This window comes from Cladophialophora immunda (assembly GCF_000835495.1).
Source record: "Cladophialophora immunda strain CBS 83496 unplaced genomic scaffold supercont1.5, whole genome shotgun sequence".
NCBI classification, from domain to species: Eukaryota; Fungi; Ascomycota; class Eurotiomycetes; order Chaetothyriales; family Herpotrichiellaceae; genus Cladophialophora; species Cladophialophora immunda.
The window spans coordinates 593,081-615,413 of record NW_015622545.1 but is presented as its reverse complement, the minus strand read 5'-3'; the positions used below and the strand labels follow the sequence as shown (position 1 = coordinate 615,413).

Below are 22,333 nucleotides of genomic sequence, written 5' to 3'. Positions count from 1 at the left end.
TGGGGGCTGATCAAGCATGATGGCAGTCTGGCTTGCCGGCCTGGTTCAGGAAGTGGCTGAAATTTGTTGGTATCGTATATGCCCTCGGAGAGCCAAACAATGACAGCGCCACGAAGGAAAGAGGCATCGAAATCCCACAAGACATTGCAAAGCGGACCCCCGTCGACCAGCTTGCATTTGGCAATGCGTTTGAGTGAGACCCACGCCTCGTTTGCATAATGCTCGAAAAAGTGGCATCAATGGTGCCCAGCTCCAGAAACACCCAAGCCCAACGAGGGCGGAGGCTGCAACGTAAGATCATTTTGCTTCGTAGATGGCCATTTGTGAAGCTATCATTATTGAACACTAGGATTGCAGTACGCTGTTCCACCTCGACGGAATTAGAACAAGCCGCGGACAGGCATTAAGATTCCACAAGCACTGGCATGTTACCGAGTACAGCCATCAATTTCAGCCTGCCAGCAGGGTAGACCATCCATTTGTCCTCTGGCGCTATGCGGGAAGTGACAGAGCCAAGGTGACATACCTAGACCGTTGTTGTATCTCTAACTGACCTTGTGCAGTTGAGTTGAGAGGTTTGAAGTGAGTCGAGGACAATTCCATCTGAAGAGGTGATGTTGACGAGCTTAGCGTTAAGCGATCCCCAGTCTGTGCCAAGTGAGGGCGCTGATGATACTGGCAGAGATTCAAGTTGGTTAGATTTCTGCCTAGGTAGGCATTAGCTGGTGCCGCCTAGGGACTGCGGAATGCCCAACTTTCAGGCACCTTCGGCCTGGAAAGCGGCTCAATGCACAGGAGCCCGCGATATCTACGATACTCACTTTCCAGCCTTTCAATCATGCACTTCTTAGCCTGTGACACGACAATCCTGATAAGTTGAGCTATGTCCATGGTCGAATTGATCAGGGTTCGAAGCGGGCGGCAACACCACTGTCAGAGAGGACAGAACTCCCGGCGCAAGCAGCCTACAACACCTTTCAACCCCTTACCAGCCATGTCCTCAATCCCGAGTCCGACAATTGATCCTCTCTTTGCCTTCGAAGAAGCCATGTTGGCACACCTTCTCTGACGACCCATTCACCCGTCGTCGCGAGAAGTAGGCTATTCGCCAGGGACGCAAGAGCATGGGATTGAAACACATCACTTGTGCATTGACACAAGTTCTGCAAAGAGACACAAATACACAAAGAGGGCGTCATTGTCCCCCCTTTTGCCCATTTTCGGTCCCATCGCTGTTCGATCGAGTGTTCAGCTGGTTACGAGCATCACCACATTGCCCACCGCTTCGTGCTCGATCCTTTCACTAGCGGGCTGGGCTGGTAGGTGGAAGGGGCCAGGTCCGGCGCTGGGGAATCAGTCGTGCAACAATTGCTCCCTCTGCTTGAATCGTTGACTGCTGCAGCCCAGTGCCATCTTACAACCCAATTGCTCACCAACTCTCTTCTGTTCACACATCGCTCAACCTTGGTGCCTTGCGACGTACGAGCGTGAACCTCCCGCAGGGACCGCTGATCTCCATCCGACATGAATAATCACTCCCTACCTCCCCCATCCGTCCGGTGTTTCTATTCTGAAGCAGCCTCTGATCATACACGTGTGCGAATGTTGCTGGCGGGCTTGATTGACTTCCACCTTCCCACACCGAGCGTTTGCTTCGGTCTGGGTCGCATTTCTGCGCAAGCTATAAACGATGTGTTGGGAGTGAGCTGCTTGCTCTCAGCCAAGTGGATCAATGCACGTATCATATCATCTATGTACATTTGCGGGACTATACCGACCTTGATTTCTCTGCCTGCAATGGTGAGTACCGTTGGCCTTGATGTTTGACCTCGATAGAGTCTTCCCGCGGCCTCTCTGTGAACTTCATTTCATACCACACCATATAGCAAGCACCCATTTCGGCTATAGTTTCTCAACTGCGGTCGAAATGCCCTCGGAGAACGGAGTCGATTGGTTGCCAACACCATCAAACACATGCCAGCAGAGGAATTGAGACACTTACTCCCTCCGCTCGCTTGTCAGGATGTCAAGCCCTTCTTGACAAAGCCATAAGATGATCTTTTCCGTTCTTTCGTTTGGCGAATGCATGCGCGCAGCCGGGTTGCTGTTCTTTATTTCCCCTATCACAATCATTGGCTCCATGTCTGATATCTTGCATCACATATGCATATCCATTTCAACGGGTTTCGGACGAATTGCTATTGGAGACACGTTGCACAGGACGGTAAACTACGGGCCAACATCCTTCGTATCTCCAACCACATTCTCCACCATCAAAGTGGCCACCTCAATCGATCCATCATGGACAGATCAGCAACGACGCGAGGTACATGCTCTGGCCGAAGATATTAATCTGACATGGAGATGCTCGACAGACCGCTCTTTCTCTCCACTACCTCCGACTCCTCGCCCAAGAGTTCAGTATGGGTGTTTTTGAAGCCATGTGGTTCGAGACCAAGTCGTCGCTCTTCCTTCCGCTCGCTTGCTTGGCTTTATGGATATGCTACAATGTCGGGCTTGTCATCTATCGCCTATATTTCAGCCCCATCGCTCACTTCCCGGGCCCGAAAATCGCTGCCGTAACTTATTGGTAAGAGCGCTGTTGTCTTCCAGTCTCGACCCGTCAATTTCGCCGAGATCATCGTCCGGAGAGCCTTGCCTTGACACTGTTCTCAGGTACGAGTTCTACTACGACGTTGTTCTAGGTGGACAGTACACTTTCCGCATTCTTGACCTTCACAAGCAATATGGCCCTGTTGTTCGCATCAATCCGCGAGAGTTACATTTCTATCCGCCTCAATTTTACGAGGAGATTTACGCAGGTCCCACACGGCGACGGGATCGCTGGGAACGCTATACCCAGGGTTTCGGCATGCCTGGTGCTGGAGCAAGCACGAATCCTCACGACCTGCATAAGGCAAGACGAGCTGCCTTGAGCCCTTACTTCAGCATGCAAAGTGAGTGCTCTCTGAGTCGACCTGAGAGCTCACTCCTTTGGTAGGGATACAGACTAACAGGGAGTTGCAGGCGTGCGGAAACTGCAAGGCGTCATCGAGGAGAAGGCGGATCTGCTGATGGCGAGATTTCGAGAGTTTGGCGACATGAGAAAAGAAGATGCAAGGAAGCCCTTGAATTTGGAGGTTGCATTCGCCGCGTATGCTTACGGTAAATCTTCTCCTTGCCTGAGCCCAATTCTCATTCCCCGCTCGATGAAGAAGATAGGACTGATCCTAACCAGACGTCATCACCGAGTACGCCTTTGCTCGAAGTGAACATCATCTTGAAGCCGAGGACTTTGATCCCTGGATGTTGAAAGCGGCGTCGTCCACAAGTTCACTGGGCCAGATTGCAAAGCAGATGTACTGGCTCTTTTGGTTGGTCTTGAATATTCCGGATTGGATGGCTCAAAAGCTCGACGCGAACGGTAAGATTGGCTTTCGTGTAACTGAGGGATTGACGGCGCCCTTGGCACCCTGGGTAATCCATGCATTTAGCTGACTGGTTGCAGCCAGCCGCTATCTACAGTTCAAGCGGGTAAGTGGTAGAATGCTATGCCTTTGCCCTCGTGCTCATCCTCGCTTTTGTCTTGCTCCCGAGCAACCTCTCCGCCGACTAACAAGACCACTGCGTTGCTTCGATAGGACATCAAGAATCAAATCGAAAACATCCGCAACGGCGTCGACACCTCGCATAAGACAGCTTCACACCCCACAATCTTCCACGAAATACTCGACAGCTCTCTCCCCGCCGCCGAAAAGCGCACTTCCCGCCTGGCGGATGAAGGAGCCACGGTTGTGAGCGCGGGAGCCGTGACCACGGGCTGGACCCTGCCGGTTACAGTGTTCTACCTGCTGTCCAATCCCGCCGTCCTGCAGCATCTGAAACAAGAGCTCTACGAAGCGATACCGGATCCCACAAAGCCCACTGCATTGCCCGAGCTCGAACGGCTGCCCTACCTCACGGGCGTGATACAAGAAGGGCTGCGCCTGAGCTACGGAATCTGCACGCGGCTCGAACGGATCGCGCGGGATGAAGCCCTCGTTTTCAACGACGGCGAGAGATCCTGGACCGTGCCGCCCGGCACCCCGTGCTCCATGACCAGCTACATGATCCACCGGAACCCCGACATCTTCCCGTCGCCCCACGAATACCGGCCTGAACGGTGGATCGAGAACCCGCGGCTGGACAAGTACCTCGTCAGCTTCTCCAAGGGCAAAATGCAGTGTCTGGGCATCAACCTCGCGTACGCGGAGCTGTACCTCATGGTAGCGAAGCTGTTTCGCGTGTACGGCAGCAGGGAGGTGAAATTCGACGGCGATGTGGGGCGGCTGGAGCTGTTTGAGACGACGTTCGAGAAGGACGTGGATATGCGTGAGGACAGGTTCATTCCGTTACCGAGCAGAGACACAAAGGGGGTGAGGGTCTTGGTCGAGCTCTACTAGAGCACTAGCCCCTACATTGGGCGGCTTATATATGCTGCCTTCCTCATTTTGGGTTGCAGCGGTGACCGTTGGAGGTAGGTGATGGAATGCATCGCAAGACAATGCTACTCGACCGAAAAGATCCTCTCCGTTTCCTTAAGCCAGGCTCTCATCCTTCGAGGCGGGCTTTACATCATCCCCTATTCCTCTGCTCCTCGTTGACTGCTGCTGCTTCACATGCCCTGCTGTTTCCGATCGCACCGCCTCATGGGACTCCTCTCAGCACCCTCTAAAGATCGCATCATGGGAGATATATAGTGAGCGCAGCCGCAACATGTAGGTTTGGCGAAAAGGGGGTATTCTCTCATGGAATGGGCGAAAACAAAGGATGCTTGATCCCCGACAAGCCCGTCCCCTCGGCCATCGATCTCGGGGGGAGGTCAAACAGCACCGCCCACTCCTCGCCCTCGGCCTCGACCTCGGCGTCGTGCACTTACTTACCTGGGAAGCACCTTCGCGAACCAAGGTCATCCCTCAAGATCGTCGCGAAGCCCAACTCTTAGTCCATTTGAACTCCCACTAGAAGTGCTCCGGCCGGGCATTGTGATCGTAGTGGAGAATGTGTGCCTTGATCACCCCTTTTATGGAGGGCAGGAGGGGTGCTTCTCTTCGCTTGAGGCTGGCTTTTCGAGAAATCTGGCTGGGGACGTTTTCACGTTTCTCCATCTCAAAGTCGTCCGAACGACGAGAGAGGCATGGGTTGGGCAGGGAGATAAAAACAAGGGAAGATAGAGCGGTGATAGAGAATGTCGAGAAACGGGAATGTTCTCGGCGTTGAGAGACTGTCCAAAGAGGCGCAACACATATGGCATGGCATGGCATGGCATGGAATGAATATATAGATGGTGAATAAAAGGGCAAGCAAACCAACCTCACCACCATCTTTCCCTTGCTCCTCCCATCGACGCAGGACGACAATGATTTCAAAAGGACTCCGAAGAATTCAAGCCGGGGAGAAGAGGGGCCAGAGGCATTGTTTGGATCCTCCTTCTGGGCCACACAGGATGCATTCCACAATGGCGGGGTCTTCTCTCGAGGAGGACACCCAGGAGTCCTGACCTCCGACAGCTCAAGATGGAACAAACTCGCGACAGTCCTCCCTCACTTATTCGGAGTCACGTACGCCTGGACATAGTCTTGTTGATACCCATAACTGGGATGATACGAAGGAGGCCGCTGATATGCCGCCGCGCCTTGATAATGCATCCCGAATCCCTCCTGTGGAGGCATCTGCGCATTTGCGGGTGTATACCGGCCTCGCTTGGACCTTTTGCTGCGCAAGACACAGCAACCAATCACCAGGAGGAGGACTAACCCGCAAAAGCCGGCGATAGCTCCGATGAGGATGGTCTTGTGGCCAGAGAGCCAAGATATCGTATCACCAACATTGGCATCCTCGGTTGGAGAGGAGGTCGAGGTCGAGGTAGAGGTAGCCGTGCTCCCGTACCAATAACTGGAGAAGTACCGGGGCAAATTTTCAATGGTTGCGTTTCCGCCGTAGTACGTGAGCATCATCTGCAAACTCGACGTCAGCCTGGGTAGATATTGACGGTATGAATCTTGATGCTTCTTTCGACACGAACGCTTATTCAATCAGGCGAAACCCTTACCGTGTCCGTTGTACCAATGGTGTCTGTGCAGCTGAGGTAGGTGTAGCCCGCCGGGCCGCCGAAAGTCGCCGTTGCGCAAAGGGGATAGTCTTCGTCGCTACCCAAACAAAGCAAGTCAGCCTTCAATCGCTGTGGAAGATATTCACGACCTTTCGACGTCTCGGGTGGTGCAGGAACAGATGGAGATCATGGTACTTACCAAACAGTGTTGAGGTAATTCCCTTGACACGCCATATCACAGCCATTATTCACCATGGAATAGGGCACACACGAGGTCACCCAGGCGCAATCCGTTGTGGCAGCGTCCGCACAACAGCCGACGGCATGAAGTTCGGGAGACCAAAGGCAGGCTTGATAGTCACACACAAGAGGAGTGTCTAGAGAGAAACCGCAGCGTTTAGTATCGTCCTGCATGAATCTGGCGGGAAGCAGATAGGTGGAAATAAAGCCGAAGCATTGTTGTATGAGATATTGGGTGAGGGGATGCCATGCTCACTGAGATCACCGTTAACCCATCCACAAGTGTTGTCTTCGACTGTGTCTGTGTCGGACCTCTTGATCAAGTCACGCTGGTGGGTCAGAATGGGAGCTGAAGTGATGGGACTGACGGGGATCGCTTTCGCCGTCGCTCGCTGAGTGGAAGTGACTGAAACGGTGATTCCCGCCATGCCTGTCAAGTATAAACCTGCCGTCTATGCGCAGAGTTTGAAGATGCAACGAAAACCCAGAATGAAGCCTGACAGCCAGCTCCTTTGAACGGGTGAACCTAGGGGAGACAGAGAGTGGTACTTATGGACGGATGGGCGGACAGTCGGCCATCGGCTGGCCGAGTACAACAAGCCATAGTCTCTTCAAAAGGCCCAAAAGAGCAAGAGCATTCGAGTGCGGGAAAAGGACATGCTAGCAAAAGACCACACGACCACTGTGTTGGGTCTGCGCCTCGAAGGCCAAAGGTCGCCAGCGCCCATAACTCTAACGGTGGGCAAGCTCTATGTGATTGAGCTTGTTGCGAAATGGGCAGATTTGGTGTCCTTGGCACTTGGGTATGGTCGAAGTCAAAGAGAGCACATTGCCCTGTGTACGCCTTGTGCTGGCGCTTTTGCCGGAGCGAGCCTTTTGAATACGAATGGCAATATTGTCTAATTGCAATGGCAAAGGAAGACGTTGGCGTGGAGCTGAGCGAAGGTTTTGCCAAGATATCAACTGGCCAACCACAGGGCATATAAAGCGAGGCTGGATGGGGCGAGGCGGGCTGGACGCATCGAGACTCGAGACACCTACCGACACATCAGGGATAATGGGATGGACTTACGGCCAGAGAAACGAGCAAGAGGGAAGGATATTGAAGATAAAGAAACCGGCCACATGGGTTCTAGTTCCAATGGTAACTTTTCCAAACAAGCCCGCTATCAAACGGCCCCAACACTACACCCGACTGCCTGGGACAAGGCTGCATTGGTCTTGGTCCTCTCCAGGTGAACTATGGCTCGTGGACAAAATGACAGTGCCTCTATTTGACGCTCAAAATGCATCTCTTGTGCTTCTATGCACCATAACCAGACGTGAAGGCGCGTCTCTGCCCCAAAATTGGGCATTCCTCGGCGATCCTCTAGACCTCCTGGATATAATTGGCCGGAACACTTCTTGTCTCGCCGTTTTTCTCGACATCCGCCCATCCGTCTCCACTCCCCATACTGATCAGTATAAACCTCTCCCCCTCGGCCATGTCGAACTCGGCATCGCTCTGGGCCGTGTAAGGATAGAGCGCTTCCACGTATTTGACCTTCTTCGCTCCTCGTTTAGGCGCTACCGCAGGACCTTGTTTCTTCTTGCTCGTGCCCGCCAGGTTCGACGATGCCAGGGAGGCACTCGAGTTGGAATATAATGATGGAGGGCGTTCTTGCGCGGGCGTGCTGGCTGCAGTGGGCAGTTCTTCCAAGTAGGCCGTGGGCACGAGACCTTCTTTGCCCAAGCCAGCGTGAACTTTGGTCCAGCCGCCGTCTGCAACTGATCAGTACGAATGAGGAGAATCACGTGGAGCTTACGTACCGTCGGGTTCCAGTATCTTCACCTCCGTGCCCTCGGGAAGAGATATTTCTCCTTCGTCTCTGGCCTCATATGGATACATCATCTTGCCTCTGGGTTGACCACTCCCATTGGCAGCCAAGTCACCGCCAGGTACGCTGACATATGCTGCTGGTGGTGGCGCGACAATCCTGTTCCGTCTTGGTCCCGCGACTGTCGTTGATCCAGAGTTGGAAGTAATGGTCGTTAATGGAGAGCTCGTGGCTGAATCGTCCAGCGCTGACAACCTTGGAACTCCGCCAGACAAAGACCTTGTGGCACTAGCCGCGTAGCCAGACGACAGACTGCTCATTGTGTCTTGTCTCGTCAAGGGAGGAGGAGACGTAGCACCGTTCGAGGCAGGTGGAGGGGCCTCGACTGCCATCAGCGCTGCCGCTTGTCGTTCCACCTTCAATTTCTTCTTCTCTTCCTTCGTCTGTTCTCCAGGACAGTCCGCAGGCACTTTCATATGACACTTGCTGTGGCAAGTGAAGCCGCAATCGTTACATATGAACCCTTTGGCACTCAGGCCCCAGATGCGATCACCGCAGAGATCACAGTTAGTAGGGATTTTGAATGTTTCGGATTTAAAGCTGTGGCTCTTGCCATACATGCTCAGATCGCCCACGACTGAGGTGATTGTCGACGTCTCCACTTCTGCCGTCAGTCGTTTTCGCTCGACGGCATGCAAGTCCTCCTGCATGGCAAACTGCAATCGCACCGATTCTACTTCGTCGCGCCTGTCTTTGCCTTCTCGCCGAGCCTGCTTCAAATTTTCCAGCTCTCGTCTTTTCTGGGCCGACTCCACCTTGAGTTGATTGATGAGTGGCTTGCTTTTCTGCAGGATATTGCGCAAGAAAACTTTGGACGCATCATCGGTCATCATGTTGTCTGAATCCAGCCACACTGGAGACGGCTCAAAGATCATATTACCAGGTTCCTGCCATTGTACAGCATTATGCCGTACAAACATATTGCTGTCGAGACTCGGATTATTTCGGGGAATCTCGCCCGAGAGACGGGTCATGAGCTCGGTGCTTCTTTTGAGAGTATTGGTCTCGAGTGCCGCGGCGACCAGCCATATTGAGTTCAGTTTCGAAACACGAGTCTCGTTCAGGTCCTGCAAGGAATCGAGCAATTCCGGGACGTATTCGTGGTAATAACATTCCTTCATCTTATTCGCGACATTGATGCCAATCAAATAGGTGTTCTTGACATTGTTCATTTCCATCAACTGTTGGTTGTACGTGCTCTGAGCCTTGCTCTTGTCCATGGACGATTCGGCCTTTTTTCTTCGATTCTCAACCTCTTGACACACGGCATCGTATCTCTGTTTTAACTTTTTGAGATCGCCATAAGACGAATCCCTCTCCTTGACAAGTTTGGCATTATATTCGGCATGGCTCTTTCTCAACTCCTCGAGTTTTGTGGCGGTATACTCCAGCGGTGTCGCAACTTGACTGATGAGATCTTTAGAGAATTTCGCGTGTTCATTCGCTCGGGCCTCAAGCGTAGATAAGTGGGTGGTCCACGTCGTGAGGGAGGCGGATTCTAAAGAACCCGGAGTCAGAGCGGGATTGTCGCCGACGCTCAGGTTGCTGGACTTTCTCGATTTCTTGTCATAGTATTTCTTTGCCAGAGCGGTCAACTTCTGGCTGTATTCCTTTTCTATAGCGGAGCGTTCCTGGTAGAATTCTTGGATTTCGGTGAGCCATGTAATGCCCAAGTTTACCCAATTGTCGACCGGCTTGTAGCCGTCCTAAAATAACATCAGCGTACCGTCCAAGCAGAAGAGCACAGTGGCCGAACCTTGAGCTCGGTGCCAAAGTTGACTGTCGCAACCTGAGCCATTGTGATCGCAAGTGGTCAGGTAATCCAGACGGCAACGGCATCATTCCATATCGTCAATCAGGCGCAGAGGAAGAGGAATCGTAGTTCTCCGAATTCTTTCGATCTTAGTGTAAACTGCGGCGCAGCTGGGGAAGTATGCGTACTCATCTGATGGACAGCTTACGCCCAACGATTGGCGAGGGACAGTCGATCAATCATCAACGGCCTGAAGCACTGGTGGCACCGTCGTTTGGGGTGACATCCAGCGGCAAATACTGCCCACCAAAGTTGCTGGCTCCAGGTACAACGCAGCGCAGCACTCCAAATGCGCAGGCGCTAAGTGGCCCAGGCTTGCCAGGCTCTGACCCCGCACCTACCACCACGCGTGCGCCACAAAGCCTGTCCGAACACGCTTACGCCACAGTTTTAGTGGGATCTGGTCCCCTGGTCACCAATTTTCCATTCCATCAGCGCAGCCTGAATCTTTTGATTCACAGCACTTGGCTTAGCTGCCTGACCTCTATTCACTATTTCTACCCAGTGCGGTTGGAACCCGCAGGAACTAGATAAAGGCAGCGGTTTTTCCACCTGTATTTTTAGCCAGCGAATCCTTTGTTCACTTCCATTTGGGTTCACCTTCACCTTCACCCTCGACCGAGTTCTCCCTTTCCACTCTGAAGCAACCCTCGACGCATCAAAGAATTCACCTCAATAGGAGTGCGCCCGTCCTCCTCAACTTACTGCCATGTCTGAAACACCATCTGGAAGCGGGTCTCTGGAAGACCGCATCACCAAGCCAGAGTCCACCTCATGGGCCGATGAAGTAGCCTCTCCCGCAACCGAGAACCCACCACCAATTGCAAACATGGGAGCAAAAGAGCCGGAGCCAGCATCACAGAATAACGGGCAAGTCGATGGAGCTACAGAACCTTTCGGGGGATCGCAGTTGGAAGAACCCGACTTTGAGGTGGAGGTCAAATTGGCCGACATGCAGGCAGATCCTAACAACCCCCTCTATTCGGCCACTTCGTTTGAGCAACTAGGGCTGTAAGTTGCCCTTCTCGAGATGTCTCTAATGCTCTGCTGACTTCACCAGCAACGAAAACATCCTCAAAGGCGTCGTGAGCATGAACTTCCGAAAACCGTCAAAAGTCCAAGAGAAGACCCTCCCGCTCCTCCTGATGAACCCTCCTCAGAATTTGATCGGTCAATCTCAATCTGGGACTGGCAAGACAGCCGCTTTCGTGTTGAACATTCTACATCGTCTCGATCTTAGCAACGAACAAATGCGCAAGACTCCACAGGCACTGGTTTTGGCTCCCAGTAGAGAGCTGGCTCGTCAGATCGAAGGCGTTGTCAAGGTCATGGGGTCTTTCGTGGAAGGTCTGATTGTGGCCGCTGCCATTCCTCAAGATGCTGCAAGCCGCTCGCGGAAAATCGAAGCCTCAGTGGTCGTTGGAACTCCTGGCACGGTCATGGACATGATTCGCAAGCGATCCATGGATGTCAGATCAGTCAAAGTGTTGGTGCTCGATGAGGCCGATAACATGCTGGATCAACAAGGTCTAGGTGACCAGTGCATTCGTGTCAAGTCGTGAGTACTGTCGTTATCCGACTCTTGCGTGGCGGTTCAATTAACCAGCTTCTAGGATGCTACCCAAAACCATTCAAATCGTCTTGTTCTCCGCCACTTTCCCAGAAAACGTCGTCCTATATGCCGAAGCGTTTGCTCCAGGCGCCAATCAGTTAACTCTTCAACACAAGGATTTGACAGTCGAAGGTATCAAACAGATCTACCTGGACTGCGACAGCGATGAAGCCAAGTACGAAGTCTTGGTCAAATTCTACGGTCTCATGACGATTGGCTCATCCATTATCTTTGTCAAGGTAAGCCGATCGATTCAGAATAGTGTGTTTTGGCCGGCTGATACAGGACCTAGACTCGAGAAACTGCACACAACATCGAACGAAAAATGTCCGCCGAGGGCCACAAGGTGGTGTCACTGACTGGAGGCATTGAAGGAGCCCAGCGCGACGTCATCATCGACGCATTCCGCATGGGTCATGCCAAAGTTCTGATCACGACCAACGTCCTCGCTCGTGGTATCGACGTCCAATCCGTGTCAATGGTTGTCAACTACGATGTTCCGGACAGATTTGTCGGTGGCGGCCGATACGTCGCAGACCCGCAAACTTATCTTCATCGTATCGGCCGAACTGGCCGATTCGGACGTGTGGGTGTGGCTGTGACGTTCGTCAGCAGCCGGGGTGACTGGGAGAAGTTGATGGAAATCCAAAAATACTTCAACACGCATATGACCAAGGTCTCGACGGATGACTGGGACGAGTTGGAGGAGCAGGTCTCGAGAATTATCAAGAGTTCAAGAGCGGGTTCGAATTTTACGGATGGTGCGAACATGGGCATGCAAACATGAAAAGGGATGCTGCCATGATGTTCAGCCGCTCTAAACCAGGAGTGTTTCTGAAGAAAATACTCACGCCGGGATGAATGATGAACGACTTGTTGGTGGAGGTATGAGTACAAGGGAGCAAAGTGCAAGAATCTGCTTCGAGATTTGCCTTTGTCGATGTGAGCGGAAAGATTGTGAGGACATTCAGAACGAGCATATGCAATTTGCTCAGTGCTACGGGAGGGGAATAGAAATAGGACTGTTAGTCGACATCAAGATACCCACAAACGAAACTTCGGTACAGAAGAAAAATGATGATATGCGGATCACGCAAAATGAGCACTCGGAATACGTACTATTCTTTGGCCTATGTCTGCCGTTCCCTCTTTTTGAGACCGATCCTGAGCTAACCCACGGGTTCACCAGTCGCAAGACGACCCCAGCAGCGCAGCTACCTTCTCGAGGCCTTCTCGGTCTTGTTCATCGAAGCCGTTGAGTTGGGTGCAATCGATGTCGATGACACCAACGACCTAGACGGGGGTAATCAACGGGCAGTTCCCTTTGCCAGATACCAACGAAGACACGAATTAGGTAGGGGGTGAGACTCACCTTCCCGCCGGCCCGGATGGGGACGACGATCTCGCTCTTTGTGTCGCCGTCGCAGGCGATGTGGCCGGGGAACGCCTCGACGTCGGGCACCACGAGACTCTTGCCGGGGGCGCCATCGTCACCAGCTGGGGCGGCGGCGGCGGCGGTCCCGCACACGCCCTTGCCCAGCGTGATGGTCTGGCAGGCGACCTTGCCCATGAAGGGGCCCAGGACCAGCCGCGTCGCCGGGGCCGCGGGGTCGCGCACGTAGAAGCCCGCCCAGTTGACGCCCGCGGCCTGCGGCGCCACGGCCGGCGGCAGCGCGTGGTACATGTGCCAGAGCAGCGACGCCGCGTTGGCCAGGTTGCACACCCAGTTGCGCTGCGCCTCGACCAGCGCCTCCAGCGAGCCCAGCAGCTGCGCGTACGCTGCGGGCTTGCTCGCCACGGCCGGGAAGTGCGAGTACGCCGCGTGCGGCTGCTCGTGTGGTTCCTCCTGCTGCGTCTTTTTCGGGGTGGTTGTCAACCACCATGTCAATTACGGTGCCGTCGCTCCCTGATGATCCATCGGGAAGGAGAAAGAGGAAACAGGAAGAGGAGGGGGAAGAAGGGGGGAGTCTACCATGGTCAAATCACGTCACCTGTGCTTTGGTCCGTAGAAGTTTTCGTATAATATCTGGATTCCCCTTTTTCCCTCCCCTCGTTTGCTGTTCCTTGGGCCTTCCACTGCAATCACTTCCTCCTCTTGTCCTCCGGTGTCGTCTTGGGCTGAGGATACACCCGTTTTGACCACTTCAAGCCGTATGGCGAACGGTGGACGAGCCAGATGAAACGTGGAGAACGCAAGGCGAGCCAAGGTCAGAGAAATCTCTTTCCTTTCTAGTTCTGACGGCCCAAATTGATATTAGCATTGGTGGCTTAAAATGACATTAGTAGTCGTTATGTAGTGGCCGTGAGCACGCAAACTGTGGCGGTGGCGGTGGCTGTGGCTGTGGAAATCCGACACGAGCCTTGGCGTGGCCCTTGAACATGCCGCAGCCTCGAGCGGTGCCCCGTTTTCTGGGTCACATCTGACACTGTCAGTACGTTTGGAGTCCATGATGAGCTCCAGCAAGGTAGGCAGTCTCGTTCGACTTCACGTCATCAAGCAGGAGACACGTCTTGGATCACGGCTCTCAGTCAAAAGAAAGAGTCAGTCACTCTGCTTGGACGGGGCACCAGTTCAAACAATATGCGCTGGATTTATCTCGTCTACATTATGGTCATCGAACCGATAGTGCTCTAGGCTAAGCTGCCTCTCTTCGTCATCCTCTGTGCGATCAATAACCTGTTGCCTGATGAATTTGTTCTTCTCACAAATGCTGTCGTATTCCTCGCTGGGAGCCCAGCCATCTGAATCCATCCCAATGTTTTCCCGTCCGCCATCCATCTCAGCGTCTACTTCCTTCAGGAGCCGATCAACACGTAGACATTCCTGCATCCATTACGACTTGGGCATCAACTGCGACGATATCTGCAAGTCCATTTCGAGGTGTTTGACATGTTCCTCGGGAGAAGACTTCCGGTAACCCATGAGCTCTCTGTTGTAACGAGAGAAAGGAAAGCGAGGCCGTCCACACTCTTTGGTCCAAACCAGCTCCCTCCTAGCTCTGGCCTCTACGAACTGATATAGAGCCGATGGGCGAGCCGGTGATTAACTTACCTGGTCCCCGGTTGATTGACAGCGTGTCTCGCTGTTTGTATTGCCACCACAGAGCTACATCGGGTCCAATGCACAGTCCTTCGTGCGCTGGGACGTCAATACTTTGATCCGTGGAGGGCAGATCACATTTGCAAAACACGGTTCCAAATGCCGGTAGTGGATAGAGAAAAGGGCTGCTTCTTGGCCACCTGCAAGGTGGTGCTGTCTTTTCTCTTCCATAGACAAATCGTATCGAATATGCCCAATCTCTTTCCCACCAATCTTCTCCATGATTATGTATTCTGAAGCGACTGGAGTTTTTGAGGTAGCCGAGTATCCGTATACGCGCGGGACGGTGAGGCTGTACGACCGAATCAGATCCATTGTAGCGACCTCCGTGGCAACAGCGGATCGTTTTGGCAGATTGGATGGATAGGGTAATCGTGCGACGATCTGCAGGCCATCTTTCATGGCGATATCGAACGAACGGTGGAAACAGCCTTCAATGAGTTTACGGAAAGTCTGAATCTCATCTTCACATCTGTCAATAGCTTGGTTGGACCACAGCACGCTTCAGCTCTGTGACGTTGAACTCCAAATATCGCTCTGCAAGACGACGATGCTCGTCATAGCTGTTGTGACAGGTCAATGATGCCTTCCTGGCGGTTCAAAGCGGTCGAATCGTACAACCATCCTCCAGAAGTGTAGTTGAAAAGAGACGGGTCCGTCTCTTGTGCTGCAAGCTGCGGTGAAGCGCTTCCAGTGTTGGCTGCGGGGATGAATTCGACAAGAAAACCGCTGTGGCTGGCGAAGGGGCATTCTTGGTGGGACGGTGTCTCACGGATCTGCCTGCGCTGCGGAACAGACGCATAGATGGCAGTCGACAGGTATATGTGCAATGCAAAGTCCTGGGTGAAAGGCGATTTGCTCGGTGTTGTCTTGTACGGGCGGTCAAATGGTGTTGGTTGCATGCTGGTGGTGATGAGCCAATCAAATAGCCCGAATGACGGGGCACATCATGGCCAACTCGAGATCTCACGCAGTATCCCAATCCTCAGAATGACATGTCAACGTCCGCCTTGGCCGCAGGGTTAGTGTGCGCGATTCCCTAGCCTTCATCAAGGGCACCTGAGGGCTCCATCACATCCTTCGACGAGGCTACCCATATCGCCGTCTTGTGGCGCCATATTAAGACCAAATGTCGCTGCTGCTGTCGCGTCTCCAAAGGAAATATCCATTCGTCTAGGCAATATGCTATCGAACCCTGGAGTAATGGAAAAGATCTCCGCCGTGATCGCTGTAATGGAGTTCACCTTGTTGTGCTTGTGTAGTAGCTCCCCTGCACACGCTTGATTGCTACCTTGGTGGAATTGAATAGATCTGCTTTCACTTTGATCCAGCCGGCACGCAAGGAGCAGACAAGCTCGGTCGATTTCGTGCTGGCGCGCTCTGCTCGAAGAGACCACAGTCTTCGCGTCTGTTATAACGCTGCTCCCAAGCATATCACAGAACACTACCCGGAAGGAGTCTATCAGACTCCGGGTCAGTGGCAGAAAGGTCGGCTGGCACAAGACCCGGATGGAACAGGACAGTTATGGAGTCCGTATCGAACTGCGTCCATGGAGTGGTCCAGGATGGCGGCATCTACCGCAAGGGCACAACCAGCCGAGCGCCGGCAGACTTCCATGTCCTATCAAGATATGGAGGAACCCATGAGGAACGCCTACAGTAATAGTGGGCTCTTATCTTGGTGAGAAACGATGAGAACAAAGAGGATGTTAGGGCTACCCGCAGTCCAGTTTTTGAGATCGATAATTGAACAACTTTGATACAAATTCTCATCGTTGGTGGAACTATGGAGTCGTAAAGTAGAATCTGAAGCCGACAGCCTCGCTACAGCGCTTTCACTATCGTAAATGTTGGGTTGGTGAGGGCCATCGACACTGAGGACCGGCGTCAGGTCCGGCTCCTTGGAGGCGAGACCCCAGATACATGCACGCAGCCAACATTGTCGGGCTGTCAACGCCCAAGCTGGTCCTCGCACTTGATGCGTATTGTTATACCAACCATCGCACCCCGAATGATCTACAACTCTACCTACCTATATTCCAGTTATTGGGACAGAGAGCCCGCCTGCCCTGTCGGCCCAATGGCCGGTATACAAAGTCGGCCACATCAGCCTCCGAACCGGGATCGGCCCAACCTCGACTGAGGCACCCATTGCCCCATGCCCCCGCCCACGGACCACGGCTGAGTCTATCCAACTAGTTCTGTGGCAATGTACTCCGTACAAGGGTACTCGGACCACACGCGTCCAACGGAGCAGGAGCAAGAGGAGGAGCTAAGGAGCTTATCACCGCACGCACGATGCATGTGTCGTCCACGTCTCCGGCCAATCATCCACAACATGCTGCCCATTGCGAGCCGAGTGATCGTCACGGGTAGCAAGCCATTGGACAGGGGAGCCCACAGACCAGGTCGTTGCTCGAACAGCTCCGCCTGATCAAAAACCTCATTCATACCTCCCTCGACGCAAGCGAGCAAAGACAAACGAATATAAACAAAGCGACAGCGCCGGTCATCTGGTCTTGAACAAAGAGGAGAAGCGAAACCATGTCCTGCCCCGACTGCTTTCGCGGCGCCGTGCACGCCCACGCCGAGCCCACGGGCAAGATCGAGACGGTCCACGGGATCCAGACCTATGTGGCCGGGGGCAGCGACCCCGCGCGGTCCCAATCCGCCATCATCTATCTCCCCGACGCCTTCTCGCTGAAGCTGGTCAACAACAAGATCCTGGCCGACAAGTACGCGTCGGCGACCGGCTGCAGGGTGCTGATCCCGGACGTCGTCTACGGCGGCGGCATGCCCGTCTCCGTCCTGGAGAAGATGGAGCACCTGATGGGCAGCTCGCTGAGCGTCGCCAACTTCCTGCCCAAGGCGTACACGGTGCTGACGCTGCTGCCGCACGCCGTCCCGTTCATGCTCTGGGGCCACCCCAAGAACCCGTACCCGACCATCCTGAAGTTCGCCCGCGACGTGCGCGCCGAGCTGCCCGCGGGCGGCAAGCTCGGGGTTGCGGGCTTCTGCTGGGGCGCGTGGCCGGCCACGAAGCTGTGCACGGAGCCGGCGGTGGAGGGCGGGCAGGCGCGCCTGATCGACGCGCAGTTCAACGGGCACCCGTCGTACATCATCAAGGAGCCGCACATGGTCGTCGACGCAGTCAAGGCGTTCCAGACCCCCTACGCGTCCGCCGTGGCCGAGAAGGACTTCCAGTTCAACGCCGACGTCGCTGCCAAGACCGAGGCCCAGCTCCGCGAGGCCCTCGGCGGGAGCAAGGGCGACGGCGAGGGCGGCTACGTCTACGAGTTCCGCGTCTACAAGGGCGCCACCCACGGCTTCTGCGTCAAGGCCCGCGAGGAGGACATGCAGCACTACCACGACGCCGCCAAGCAGGCCGCCGACTGGTTCAACAAGTATCTGAACTGAGAAGTCCCCGTGGCGAAACCGAGCAAATGGGGGGGTTGGCTGCTGGAGGTGATTCCTGAAGGGGCCGTTTAAACGTTTACTCATACAAGAGAGCTGGAAGGGAATTTATGTGCGAGTTGATCCTCAGTCCACAAGAGGCAATGGCAAAAGGCGGAAGGGGAGTCGAAATGGGGCTCTCACGATCGAGGAACCCGGACGATGAGATTGTTAATGATTGAACGAGGCTGGGATGTCTCGACCACTGCGCTGCGCTCGGGGCACTTATTGATTTTCCCTCTGATGGATCCGTTGGCTGCAACGAGATGCTCGGGGTTGCAATGCATATTGAGGGATGACTAGATCACCCCAAGACAAATGAAGATCATCATGGCTGTTTGCCCGCGTGTTGATCTGCGCCCTCCTCTTTCACCCGGGACTGGTGTAGACCACTTCCCGTCCCCCTCCCCCTCCCCCCTCAACATTTGCTCCGTGATCTTAGGCCCTGACAGACGGGGACAAACTACCTAGTAGAATCTTCAGTGCACATGCTGGATACCAGACTCAGACAAAGCGAATCTCTCGCTAGAAACAACGACAGGGTCTACAGTGCCAGATCCAATGTGCTTCATGTAAAACAGACTCGTTTGTTTCTTGCTAGGTGATATGTTGCTAGATCCATTGTGTTGTTTCTCCTTCCTCTCGTCATCGTCAATCAATTGCAATTTGGTCCTCGTTGCTGCGCCGTGGTTTCGTAAAGGCATAATATACACAACCCATCTGCCAAAAGATAGAAATCACCCCGCGCCAATCGAACGAAAAGCCTTTTTGCAAAGACCCATGTGTGTTGTATAATCCGCCCGCTCTTAGACAGCCTGGCTTGCGATCTCCTCGTACCATCTCTCATGACACTTCCAGTCTGCCGATCGAACCCTGTCGAGGGTGTCCACAAGTCCGTTGACCTCCTCCAGGAACTCGGGCATGCCTGCGCGCGCCAGAACTTCCCCCGCACCCGTCGTAGTCCGAGCTCTCTCGGCCGTGCTAGCCGCCGCAAGTCTAGCGAAGACGTGTTCTCGCAGTGTCTTCAGAAGGAAACTCGCAATTTGCTCGCTGAATACATCGGAATTGGTTGTGCCGGCTGGATCGTTCATTGTTTGGTCAAGGGCCGCATTAAAATCTGCTGACGCTGCTGCCTCGAGGTTTCTCGATGCCGCTGCGGCAGTGGGCAGAACCCGCCCCACGAAGTTGGACAGGCCTTCTTTGGTCGATTCTGGCATCATGTGGGATGATTCAATCAGAGAGACGATCCTGCTGGCCTCGAATTTCAAGGGATCTAAAGCCATCAGACGCTCCGCATCTTTTGCCCAGAGAGATTCCCTGTTGCGCCGGAGCCGGATCTTGGTGGTTAGGAGAATTGAGGAAATGGCCACCATCTGGAAGACTCGAGCTCGTAATTTGAGCAGGCGAATATAGTCAAGCTGTAGCGTTTCGGGAATGTCGCGAAAGCTAAGATGTGAATTGCGCAATACAAGGTCGGTCAGACCTCTGGCATATACCACAGACGCACTCACGGTTTGAGAGCCCACGCTTGATTTCGCATTGGCCCACCATTCCTTGGATCTTGCAAGTGTATGGACACCTGCCACAAGATCCCGATCAAACGATGCAATTTCGTGCAAGTGGCCGATTTGCAGCACCGCCTCACAGGCTAATCTGAATTGGAAGTTGAGGTGATCCAAACTCATCAGATCAATAATGTTGATGAGCTCGAAAAGACGGTCAACCGTGTCACCTGCCGTGCTAGTACCAAAGGCCCTGACGATCTCATCTCGGCCCGGAGAACAGATCTGTGCGATCAAGTCTGCGATGGCCCTGAAAAAGGAATCGTACGAGAACAAACCATTCTGGCACTGCTGACTGATCAAAGACAGATCTAGAAGGCCGTCAATCCTGCCATAAAGAGGGTGTCGTGGGGTGATAAGCAGCATCAGCTTTTCTCGAATTAGATCTGCCATGGAGTGAGTCCACTTCGCAGTGGCTTCTCTATCTCCGTCTTGTAGGTCTGCACGCATTTTTTCCTGCAAGGAGTCCGTCAAGCCCTTACGGGCATGTGACCAAGGTTGTTGCTGTACCTCAAAGCTACCGTTGACCAGTATTTCGTGCACAATCACCCGATTGGATGGCATTAGCGTCATCATGTGCGAGAGGTTGTCGGAAACAGATGTCACGCTCGCCATCTGGTCCGATCGGCCGGTTTGAGGTGCTTCGGGAGGTGTCATCAGAGTTTCTTCAACCACATCCGCCTCTTCGGTAGCAGGCGTAGAGGCTTGGGAGACCTGCTCCCTTCCTTTCCTTTCCCGTTCTGCCGCTTTCTGCTTTCGAGCCTTCCTGACGGCTATGCGAACTCTTGAAAGAGCCTGCTCAGGGCCTGCAAGCCGCTTGAGACGAGCCAGTAATTTAATCTGCTCTTGTCGGACAGCATCAAGATAATCCTGGGCAACGTGGCCGTGGGGGTCATCTTTAGTAGCCTGCAGAATCATATCCAAATTAACGAACGAATTGACCATCATGTCGACAAGCAAACCCTTGTCCTCTTTCTTCCATGCGTCGAAAGTGACGGTGAAGTCGTTCAAGGCAAAGGAAAAGGCTTCGACCTTGGGCTGCGATAGAATCGGCTGCGACGGACTGGTCACGGCCTCAACGCAAGACTCGAAAGCCTCGATCAGCAAACGGGATTTTGCCATGACCTCTTGCTCCTGAGGTTGACTCCCACCATGACTGAAAGCTTGCATTGGATGTGTTAGGACAAGATAGGCACCCAGGAAAAGCCGCACAACCCCGGAGTTTTCTTGGCCATTTTCAAGAACGCCCAGGTGCCTTAGAACAGACGTCGTTGCAGCAGTGGTCTGTTGGTCCGAAATGAACTCAGTCAACTCTTCGAAAGGGAGGGCCTTGGCTCGCTGAAGGTCGAGTCCAAGAGCCGAGAAGTCTGAGGATATCTTGCACGCGTGGTAACGACGCCATGATCGCTGAATGACTTTTGCAGCGTAGACGCGATTCGAGCGCTTCAATACTGCAGGGGCGACTTTCTTCTCCTCGACCGCCGCCAGTGAAGTTGTTCTGGACCGCCGTGTGCCTTGCTGGTACATAGACCTTCGTCTGTCTGCCTCTGCATACTTCTCGGCCATCTCTTCCTTAAGTCTGGCCAACTCAGCTGCTTTTTTCTCCTTGGTCTCCTCGGCGACCTTTTTGGCTCGCTTTACCTCTTCTTCACAGCGGGCTGTAATCTCTGCGAGCATCTTTTCCCGGGCTGCCTGCGCCGCTAAAGCCTTCTCCTCGCTGTAAGATGCCCTTTGTGCCGCCTTGGCGGCAGCGGCCCGGAGCCTGACCTGTTCAGCATGGGCCGCGCGGTCGGCTAGGCGAGCCTTTCGACTCTCAAGGATGGATGCTCGTCGAAGATGTTGTGCGATATGCGTGCTGCAGGGCCCGCCATGACTAGAACGTGCAGAGGAGTGCGAGTGGATTGACGACAGCGAGCTTCGACGAGACGAGTTGGCAGAGGACTTTCGGCGGACAGAGGATTTACGGTGGAAACGCGCAGCTATATGAGGCGGAGGTTCGGTGTAGGCCTGTGGTTCGTCGGTGCTAAGATTCATCTCGACATCTTCAGAAGCTGGAGTTGTTGGTCCCATGCTGGGCACGCGACGACCACTAGTAATGTCCGATGTGAGGTGCGATTTGGAGGTCGGTAGCCACCTTGAAGTCAAATAAAACAAATATGAACGTCGAAGGAAGGGGATTTCTCAGGAATGAGTCGATCGATAACCAGACCAGGCGTGGTGTAACTCCGGCCGACTCTCAAAGCGCCCGGGAACGTCGCGCGAACAACGCACAACAAAGAAATCTGTATCAGGGAATGTTCCCAGAAGAGAACGTCGAAGGAAGATGAATCAAGGCAATGCTTAAGAGGTGACAAGGTGGGAGGCTGGGAGGGGAAGATGGGAAAGTTTGTGCCATTTGGGAATGACGAAGCCATGGTTGTTGTTTGCCGCAGCAGCGGCTGCTGGAACCTGCCAGCATCGATGGGGCTCAATCGCCGCCAGCCAGTCAGGATTCAGTCGGCCCAGAGCCACTAGAGCTTACAAGTACAAGTAGGAATCCAGGCGTCCGCCTGCCCATCAGCCCCTAAGCTCTCCCAGCCTCGCCT

At 53.8% G+C, this 22,333-nt stretch overlaps 10 protein-coding genes across 13 annotated transcripts; 3 read left to right on the top strand and 7 right to left on the bottom strand.

Moving 5' to 3' along the window:
- The first annotated feature begins 2,298 nt into the window (after window positions 1-2,298).
- Window positions 2,299-4,620, top strand: PV07_08588. 2 transcript variants are annotated; one of them, XM_016395774.1, is made up of 6 exons: window positions 2,299-2,590; window positions 2,677-2,957; window positions 3,028-3,165; window positions 3,239-3,424; window positions 3,509-3,534; window positions 3,642-4,620. In XM_016395774.1, exons 1-6 carry the CDS (start codon window positions 2,424-2,426, stop codon window positions 4,440-4,442), a joined length of 1,599 nt encoding a protein of 532 aa, XP_016245630.1. In that variant the 5' UTR covers window positions 2,299-2,423; the 3' UTR covers window positions 4,443-4,620. The 2 variants fall into 2 exon arrangements, with proteins under 2 accessions (XP_016245630.1, XP_016245629.1); XM_016395773.1 differs by having other exon boundaries at window positions 2,299-2,957.
- Window positions 4,621-5,231: 611 nt separating this feature from the next.
- Window positions 5,232-7,199, bottom strand: PV07_08587 (uncharacterized protein). The gene is made up of 4 exons (XM_016395772.1): window positions 6,588-7,199; window positions 6,291-6,468; window positions 6,092-6,188; window positions 5,232-5,996 (listed from the first exon to the last, which is right to left on the bottom strand). Exons 1-4 carry the CDS (start codon window positions 6,757-6,759, stop codon window positions 5,583-5,585), a joined length of 861 nt encoding a protein of 286 aa, XP_016245628.1. The 5' UTR covers window positions 6,760-7,199; the 3' UTR covers window positions 5,232-5,582.
- A 227-nt stretch (window positions 7,200-7,426) lies between these two features.
- On the bottom strand, window positions 7,427-10,264 carry PV07_08586 (uncharacterized protein). Its single transcript, XM_016395771.1, has 3 exons — window positions 9,965-10,264; window positions 8,141-9,914; window positions 7,427-8,092 (listed from the first exon to the last, which is right to left on the bottom strand). Exons 1-3 carry the CDS (start codon window positions 10,004-10,006, stop codon window positions 7,701-7,703), a joined length of 2,208 nt encoding a protein of 735 aa, XP_016245627.1. The 5' UTR covers window positions 10,007-10,264; the 3' UTR covers window positions 7,427-7,700.
- Window positions 10,265-10,416: 152 nt separating this feature from the next.
- On the top strand, window positions 10,417-12,760 carry PV07_08585 (uncharacterized protein). The gene is made up of 4 exons (XM_016395770.1): window positions 10,417-11,032; window positions 11,082-11,579; window positions 11,635-11,872; window positions 11,926-12,760. Exons 1-4 carry the CDS (start codon window positions 10,731-10,733, stop codon window positions 12,418-12,420), a joined length of 1,533 nt encoding a protein of 510 aa, XP_016245626.1. The 5' UTR covers window positions 10,417-10,730; the 3' UTR covers window positions 12,421-12,760.
- On the bottom strand, window positions 12,575-13,317 carry PV07_08584 (the record flags this gene model as incomplete). Of its 3 annotated transcripts, XM_016395768.1 has the most annotated exons (3): window positions 12,575-12,630; window positions 12,753-12,926; window positions 13,006-13,317. In XM_016395768.1, the coding sequence occupies 2 exons, from the start codon at window positions 13,315-13,317 to the stop codon at window positions 12,816-12,818; spliced, it is 423 nt and encodes a 140-aa protein (XP_016245624.1). In that variant the 3' UTR covers window positions 12,575-12,630; window positions 12,753-12,815. The 3 variants fall into 3 exon arrangements, with proteins under 3 accessions (XP_016245624.1, XP_016245623.1, XP_016245625.1); XM_016395767.1 differs by having other exon boundaries at window positions 12,753-13,317; XM_016395769.1 differs by lacking the exon at window positions 12,575-12,630 and having other exon boundaries at window positions 12,723-12,926.
- Window positions 13,318-14,205: 888 nt separating this feature from the next.
- Window positions 14,206-14,412, bottom strand: PV07_08583 (uncharacterized protein; the record flags this gene model as incomplete). The annotated part of the gene is made up of 1 exon (XM_016395766.1): window positions 14,206-14,412. The coding sequence occupies one exon, from the start codon at window positions 14,410-14,412 to the stop codon at window positions 14,206-14,208; it is 207 nt and encodes a 68-aa protein (XP_016245622.1).
- Window positions 14,413-14,739: 327 nt separating this feature from the next.
- On the bottom strand, window positions 14,740-15,135 carry PV07_08582 (uncharacterized protein; the record flags this gene model as incomplete). Its single annotated transcript, XM_016395765.1, has 1 exon — window positions 14,740-15,135. The coding sequence occupies one exon, from the start codon at window positions 15,133-15,135 to the stop codon at window positions 14,740-14,742; it is 396 nt and encodes a 131-aa protein (XP_016245621.1).
- Window positions 15,136-15,208: 73 nt separating this feature from the next.
- PV07_08581 (uncharacterized protein) lies at window positions 15,209-15,635 on the bottom strand (the record flags this gene model as incomplete). The annotated part of the gene is made up of 2 exons (XM_016395764.1): window positions 15,209-15,296; window positions 15,352-15,635. The coding sequence occupies 2 exons, from the start codon at window positions 15,633-15,635 to the stop codon at window positions 15,209-15,211; spliced, it is 372 nt and encodes a 123-aa protein (XP_016245620.1).
- Window positions 15,636-17,063: 1,428 nt separating this feature from the next.
- PV07_08580 (uncharacterized protein) lies at window positions 17,064-18,546 on the top strand. Its single transcript, XM_016395763.1, has one exon. The coding sequence runs from the start codon at window positions 17,278-17,280 to the stop codon at window positions 18,148-18,150; it is 873 nt and encodes a 290-aa protein (XP_016245619.1). The 5' UTR covers window positions 17,064-17,277; the 3' UTR covers window positions 18,151-18,546.
- Window positions 18,547-18,613: 67 nt separating this feature from the next.
- Window positions 18,614-22,154, bottom strand: PV07_08579 (uncharacterized protein). The gene has a single exon (XM_016395762.1). It carries the CDS (start codon window positions 21,816-21,818, stop codon window positions 18,993-18,995), a length of 2,826 nt encoding a protein of 941 aa, XP_016245618.1. The 5' UTR covers window positions 21,819-22,154; the 3' UTR covers window positions 18,614-18,992.
- Between the last annotated feature and the right edge of the window lie 179 nt (window positions 22,155-22,333).